Genomic DNA, 7730 nt, shown 5'->3' with positions numbered 1-7730 from the left:
CTCCACGCTGCGCGCTCGCCCTCGTCCTAGATCCCGCGTTTGCCAAAGCCGTGGGCACTGCCGGCCTGAAAGCCCTGGGCGCAGGGGCCCCTCTGGCACCCCCCTCAGGAATTCCCCTCTCTTTTGGAGTGCCTCTTGACTTCCGGGGAGCGGGTCACTCCTTGCGCGGGCGCCTCTGCCCGTGAAACCAGGCCACTTTGCTGTGCTCTTTAGCACAGGACGCACGATCGGTTTCCTGCCTGAGACCGAAGGCGGAAGTGGGGCGTGGGGGGTCCAGGCGCCTCCTGAGCCCCCGACGTTCCCCCGGCACTAACCTCCAACAGCGAAAATGCACCTTCAACATCTCCATTTAATATTTACATTCAAGCAGGTAATAATTGGAAGCTTATAGTTTAGACATTGCTAGTAGCAGCAGTTTCTAGAGAGCTCGTTTAGCCTTTTAACAAACTTTTTTTCTTTTTTTCTTTTTTTGCACATAGAAACAACACATCCATGTGTACGGTATCAAAAAATATATACCAAGATTACTGGTATTGCGGTACTGGAAGGAGAGAAAATGAAATCAACCGAAATACTGAATGAATGGGGAGGGTCAACAGAAAACAGTTTGTTTGATATAGAATATAACATGATCTAGAGGAAACTCCATAAATCTAGGTTTTTATATTTCAATATATAAATACCTACAAATAAATATATATATATATCAGCCCGAAGGGGGTGGTCGGGCCTTTTGAGCTCAAACAATACATTTCAATAATAACACCACGTACAAACGGGAGTAAAGTCTGCACTTGACAAGTTAGCACGGTTAAAATATAATACTATAACTCTGAGACCGTCGCGTGTGGCTGCCCTGTCAGTCCCGGAGGTCCACGAGAGAGGGGAGGGGACAGGTGGGGGGGCGGCGAGGCCGGTAGGCACCACGTGGAAGGCGCCAGTTCCGGGAGACATTGGACCGGCCCCCTAGCCAAGATCCCACAGCCGGATACAGAGGGATGCGGTTACGGAGGCTTCGGGAGTCCCTGCGCTGGGGACCGGCCCGATTCTCCGCGGCGGGCAGGAGGAGGAATCCGGCCCCAGGCCCCAGGCGCTAAGCCACCCGCGCGGATGGCGCTTCCCCTTCCAACGCCCTCCCGCTACACCGTCACGTACTCCTTGAACGTGACGGTGAGGCAGTTCGCGGTGACGTCGGTGATAATTATATTCCCAAAGAAGGGCTTGAACTCGCTCAGTGGCTCCTCAGGCTCGTCCTGGGCCCCGGCTGGAGGCTTCTCCGCCGCTGTCGCCGGCGCAGCTGCCACCGCTGCCACCATCGCGGGCGCCTCCGGCTTCACTTGAAGGGCGCTTGGCGGCTCCCCAGCCTCGCCGCGCGTCTTGACGCAGCGTAAGTCTATGGGCTCGTCCAGATCCGAGTCCAGCAGGATAACCTCGGGCTGAGGAAGGGTGGCGGCAAGGGGCACGTCGGTGGGGCGCTCGGCTGCCTGCGGGCTGCCCCCCAGGCAGGTAGGGGTGCTGATGCTGCGCGCCGTCAGGCGCTTCTTGCAGGGCTCCCGCTCGCCGTGCGTCTCGGAGAGGCAGCGCTTGCGCGCGTGGGAGAGGTTGAGGCCGACGGCGTGGTGGTGGTGGTGAGTGATGGTGGTGGTGGTGGTGGTGGTGGGAGGGTGGGTGCGTGCTCCGGGCCGGGTCCCAGGCCAGCAGGTCGGGCTTGGTGGTGAGCTGCAGGGGCTGCTCGCCAAAGGCCTCCTTGGTGGGGGAGAGCTTTCGGGAGATGGTGTCCTGCGGCTGCGGGTCACTAGACCCCGGTGCCTCCTCCTCCCTCCTCTTAGTCGGCGCTTCCACCTTCTTCTCCTCCGTCCCCGCGGCCTTTTTGAAAGTCCTGTCGGCCGGGGGGTGGCGCTCCTCCGCAGCCCGCTTCTTGTGGCTGGGGGAGCGCGCCTCGCCCTCGGCAGCCTCGCCAGACTTGATCTTCACCGCCTGCATGCCATTCTCCATGTACTTGCTCATCACTATCACGATGCGTCCGTTCTTGTTTTTATTCTTGACGATCTTCATCTTGCCCCCAATCCCGTTGCCCGTCACTGCTTCCTTGGGGGTCGGCGTCATCCCATTGGGGGGGCCCTTCTCAGAGCCCTTGCCTGGAGCCCCCGCCGCACCGGCCAGGGGCTTCACGGCTCCTAGGTAGCCCTTGGCCCCAGTGCCATGGGCCCACTTGTCGGGCGGGTGGCTCTTGGTGCCCAGGTCCGGGCAGGTGGGGCTGGGTGCCTCCTTGTGGCCGCCCTGGTACTGCAAGTCATACATCTTGGGGTCAGGCTGGTAGGGGTGGTGCTTCTTGCTGTTGAGCTGGTAGTAGTACTTGCCACTTTTGCCCGGTGGTGGGGGCTTGCCCGCCCGCTCCTTGCTGTGTGGCTGGTACTGGTGGTGCTTCTTACTGTTGAGCTCGTATTGGTGCCCCTGGCCCTTGCCCTGAGCGCCCAGATCCAGCTTGGCGCGGTTGTCAGCCGAGGAGTCCTGCAGTCCGCTCAGCACATTGGAGCGCCGAGCAAAGGTGGGAACCTGGGGGTGGGGGCAGAGGGGGAGGTGAGAGGAGGGATGAGGTCCGACCTGGGCATGTCTCCCCCATCAGGGTGTGTCCCAGACCCCCCCCCACTAGCTGCCTTATCTGGTAGAAGTAGAATTGGGGTGCTCTGGAGGAACCCCTCCTCCCACCGCCCTTTAGTCCTGAAAGCAGCTCAGGTGGCAACTTCAAGGGAAAGACTGGTGGGCGGCCGCAGGGCCGGCGAGTGTCCTCACCTGCACCACGAGCGGCTTGGGCTTTGGCCCTCTCTTCCGATATCCCATCAGCTGCTCCTGCCGTTCCCTGGGGGGAGGGAACAGAGGGCAGCGCTGTTAGCCTCGGGGTCGCCTCCTCTCCAGCTATGCCCCGCTCTGCAGTGACGTCCCCTTTCAGTGAGCAGCCTGGCCAGCAAGACCCAGAGGGATTGCGAGCTCAGGGCAGAAGGTCGCCTTTGCCGCCGGCTGGGCGCCTCAGTCTGGTCCCAGAGTCCCGCTTTACGGCTCACGCCGACCCTCATCTGCCCAAGGAGTCCTCCGCGAGGGACACCCCCCCCCACCTCAGGTCCGCACCTTAACTGGAGCCCCGCTCCCCACCCCCGCAACCCCGCCTCTAGGCAGGGGAGGCAGCCGCTCGGGGCTGGGTCGCTGCCGGCACTGGCGCCCACAGCCTTGGGCCCGGGGTCCTGCGCAAAGTGCAGTGGGCGCGCGCATCCAGGAGATGTAAACAAACCCAAAGGACTTGTGCGAGGACCACGTCGCTCCCGTCAAAGGCACGGGATGCTAATGACCTCATTATGATTCAGATAACGAGTGCCGCCGGCAGAAGGAAGGACTCGTTTTCCTAAAGGGTAGGCACTAAACAGGGGGAGGGGCTGCGCCCTTGTTTACACAGTGGCAAATGAGCCAATTAGGGGCTGGGGGCGGAGGCCGGCCGCGGGGACCAGGGCCTGGCCAGGTTCTCAGCCACCTGGCGAACCTGCTCCGGGGCGGCCTGGGCGGAGAGGCTGAGCTGGGCGAGGCGGGGGCGGCAGCACAAGCCCCGCCCCCTAGCCAGGCCGGCCCCTCCATTTCCAAATTAATAAAGCCCACGGGCGGTGGCTTGGGTCAATACCACTGCCAGGCTTCCGCCTGCGGCTTGGCTGTGAGTGACCAAGGTTGGGGGGGTGGATCGTCCTAGCGCTGCCCAGCCCTCTATGGAAGAAGGGGCGACTCTCCAGCCTTGGCCGAAGTTGCTGCCCATTTCCAGGCCAGAAACCCGCTTTCGGGCGACCGTAAGCACCCCCTGCCGGTGGGCTAACCCAGGGGAGTTCCGTCAAGCCCGGGGGCCCGGCCGGGGCCTGATTCTGAAGTTGCGTGACATTGCAACAGCCTGCGTTTTAATTCTCTGGGGGCCCATTACGCAACATGGCATCAGCCGCTGACATGGTTACAGGGCGGTGAGCTCCCAGGTGGAGCAGGGGCAGGATTCCCTTCTCGGCGCCCCCCTGCGTCACGGGAGAGCAACTTCCCCGCCCGTCGTGCGCTCCGAGGGTCTAGAGTTTACAGTTTTAGCGCCAAACGCACCACAGGAAATAATGCAAAATAAAAGGGAGGAGGGATGGAAGGCAGCGGGGGGCGGCGGGGGGGTGCCGAGCTCCGCGGGCTCCCGCCGCCCCTCCCCTCCTCGCCAGCCCTTCCCCTTCTGTCCTCGAGTAAGAACACAACCCTGGCGTGCGATCCCTTCGCAGCAACTGCTGGCGGCAGCAACGCATCTGTATTACCTGAGATGACCTCATCCGGATACCACCCTCCGCCACAAACGCGCCCACCCATCACCACCTCTGGAAGCTGGCTTCCTGCCAATAGCAGTAGAGCTGTGAAACACCAACGCCAGCCGAATCAACCCCGCCCGCTCCGCTCCCTCGCGTGAGGTAGAATTCTTAACCGTCTGTCAGCTTTTCTCCAGCCCCTAACAGGTTGCGTTCAGTTCCATGGCGTCCGGCGGTTTCCCAGTACCATCGCAGAGCTACCGCCGCGTACGCAGGAGCCGCGGCCAGTAGCTGCAGAAACGCTGCTGCAAGCTCTGAGGAGTGAGGAGCTCCAAATTTGCGACAGGAGAAGAGAACCACCGAGGAACTTTCAAGCAACTCCGGATTCTCGCGCGAGGCGCTTGGTGAGACCACCCACGCACTTACCCAGCTCCTGCAGTTCCCCCATCCTATGTGCCGCCCTTCTATTTCATACCTGCCCCCACCCCAGGCTGCAGCAACAACCACCAAGGGACGTTGGTTGGGGGCAGAGGCGCGCAGCCTGTGTAGTTCCAGACCACAAATCAGGGAGGGGGCTCCCGCCAGCCCCTCCGGGCCCTTTCCCCCCCTTACTGCTGCGTGGCCCACTCTACCATTCCCGTATAGGGTTCCGGCTGCCGGCAGCGGCTGCTGGGGGACGCTCACCTGTTCTGGAAGGCGATCAGCAGCCGGGGGTCCAGGATGTTCTCCTCGGGTTCCCACGTGTTATATCTTGCAAGCGAAAAGGGAGGGGGACACCGCGTAAAAAACCGAGCCTGCGCTGCGGCCTCCAGGTGGGGAATGACATAAGGCCCTACTCTGTCTTCATGAACCACAAGCTATTTAGCTGTGGATGTGGGGGGTGGAGGGTGGATTTCTGCAGGCCTGACACGGTCCCTGAGACACCCCCCCAAGTCAAAATAAACACACAAGGGCAGGAAGGGGAGGGGTAAGGAAAATGAAACTAGCAGTTTATTTTGCAGTTGTCAAGAATTTTAAGCATGTTACTGCGACATGTTCCAAAGCCACTTTGCTCACCAGGAACCCTGCGTGCAAAGCAGCCGAAATGCAAAGTCGCAGGCCCCTCCTCCTCTCTCCAGCCCCGAGTCTCCGCGAGGGCTTCAGCCGTTCTCCATTTGACCCCTAATCCGATAACCGTCAGCCGAGCCGCCCCCGCTACCCCCTCGCGGCCCCGGGGCCCGCTGTCGCGGGCAAGCACCCCCAAATACTCGGCAACACGAAAATATGCCTGTGTGTGTGAGTGTGTGTGTGCGTGCCTGCGCGTCTGTCTCCATCCGGTGCCTTCGCATTTCAAATTAAAAAAAGAAATTCCCCACCAAAAGCGCTGCAGTGACAGTGCCCAACGTTTTCTGCCCTTTTTCTTCCTCTCCCTGCACCACTAGGAGGGAAGAGGCACACAATTGCATTTTCGTCGCTTTTTAATTTTTTTTTTTGGTTTTGCAATATGGAGCCGTTCGGTGGAGGGAAAGGGGAAAGGAGCCATTTTCTGCTGCACATCAGTCAGTGCCTGCGCCCTCCCTCCCTCCGCCGGCCTCCCCGGCTCGGCCCCGCGTCTCTCCAGCTCCTCCGGCTCCTTTTAGTGCATAAATTAGTGATGGCATTTCCCGGGGAGCGGAGCACAACACAGGGCGCCGGGCTCGGGCTCGGCGGCTCGGCTTCCCCAGTGCCTGCCACCGACTTCCCCACCCCCTCCTCCCCACCCTCCACCCGCCTCCCGTCCGCTCCCCCCACCACCCCACCGGCCCGGCGGGTCCCGAGCCCCGCAGCCCCGCTCCGCTGCACCCGGCTCCTCCGCCCCTCCGCCGCTACTCACTTGGGGGACCAGCCTCTCCATTTCACCAGATACTCCACTCTGCCCTGCGGGGGGAAGAGACAGCACTCCGTCAGCTTCCGCGGGATCCCCGGCTCCGGCCCGCAGCCTCCCCACCCCCTCCCCGCCTCCTCGCGGGCTGCTCCTCGCCGCTCCCTCGCTGCCTCCCCCGCGCCGCCCTACCTTGCGGATCCGCTTCTTCTCGATGCTCTCCACCGCGAAGACGTGCTCGCCAACAGCTGGCAGCTCCATGGCCGAGCCGGAGCGCGCCGGGGCGCAGGCGGCCGGCGCGGCTGCAGACGCTGCTGGCTCCCGCCGGCGCCCGGCTGCCGCCCCGGCCGAGGCGCCTCCGCCACCCACGCCGCCCGCGCTGCTGCCGCCGCCGCCGCCGCTCGCCCCGCACAGCCCGGCCGCCCGCCGCTGCCCGCGCCCGCCCCGGCTCCCGGCTCGCGCTCGCTCAGACAACTGAGCCCGGGCCGCGGCAGCACAACTCATGCAAATCCGGACGTCAGCGGGCGGGGCCTCGCCGGGCCCAGCTCGGCGTCAGGGGGCGGGCCGTGGCCGGGATTGGCGCAGCCGGGCCTACCGGAGGCCCTGGTCCTGGGCGCCGGGGGGAGGAGGAAGGACGCGGGGCGGGGGGCCGGGAGGAGGAGGGCGCCGGGGAGGTGCAGGGGGAGGGATCCGCGAGCCAGGGCGAGGGAAGCTGGAGGGAGGGAGCTGGACCTCGCAGGAGAGGTGTGTCGGCCGAGGGCGGGTTGGGGTAGCGAGCATGACAGGGCGCGGAGGGTCTCGACAGCGACCACTCGCCTTCCGCTCCGCGCTGTGACCAGCCCCTTCGCCTCTCATTCTCACTGTGCACCGCCCGGGGACCCTTGCTGGGGGCCACCGAGGCGTCCACCGCCGTTTCCAGTTGCACCGAATTGCGTCATGCGGAGACGCACGGGGAACCGCCGGCAGGGGGCGGAATCGGGGCGGGGGGCCGAATCCCCGCAGGGTCGGCTCGCGCCCGCATCCTGCGTGCCCGCCGCCCCACCCCGCGAGGCCTCGAGGATTTAGGAAGGCGCGGAATGGGAGAGTAAGGGCAGGGAGAAGAGAGAGGACCGAGTGTAAAGGGTGGCTGGGGGAGAAAGCAGAGAAGAGATGAAGCAGGGGACAGAGGGACAGCCAGCCTGGGGCCCTAGCGCTTGAGAACCTTGCCCAGGAGGGGGCTCTGAGTCCGGTCGCACCCTGATCCCGATCGGCTCCCAGTTGACCTTAGCGCCTCTCCTTGGAGGGGCGGGTGCGGGATGTCTAGTTTTCTGCAGCGTTACCCGCCCTTCCCTTGCAGCCAAGCCGGACGAGAGGCGGGGAGGACAGAGAGGGGGCACAGTGGATGTCCAGGTCGGCTTGGGGGCCCGAGGGGACTTCGCGGGGTCCCAGGGAAAGGCGTGAATGAGGGAGCGGGAGGGCCGAGAAGAGGCCGAGGCCGAGCAGGGGCAGATGGGGCCGCACTAAGGGGAGGTGGATGGAATGGCCGAGCGAGCAAGCATTCGTCACGAATTCGCGTCCCCGACGCGGCAGGAGAAGCCGCCGAGTGT

At 63.7% G+C, this 7730-nt stretch overlaps 1 protein-coding gene across 1 annotated transcript; it reads right to left on the bottom strand.

Annotated features, from left to right (window-relative positions):
- Window positions 1-329: 329 nt before the first annotated feature.
- Window positions 330-6506, bottom strand: CBX4 (chromobox 4). The gene is given in 6 exon segments (XM_039859729.1): window positions 330-1631; window positions 1633-2556; window positions 2794-2860; window positions 4989-5054; window positions 6157-6200; window positions 6337-6506. Coding segments are annotated over 6 exon segments (1662 nt in total). The 5' UTR covers window positions 6406-6506; the 3' UTR covers window positions 330-1139.
- Between the last annotated feature and the right edge of the window lie 1224 nt (window positions 6507-7730).

This window comes from Pteropus medius, unplaced genomic scaffold, assembly GCF_902729225.1.
Source record: "Pteropus medius unplaced genomic scaffold, Ma_sr-lr_union100, whole genome shotgun sequence".
NCBI classification, from domain to species: domain Eukaryota; kingdom Metazoa; phylum Chordata; class Mammalia; order Chiroptera; family Pteropodidae; genus Pteropus; species Pteropus medius.
This window is presented reverse-complemented; position numbering and strand designations above follow the sequence as displayed.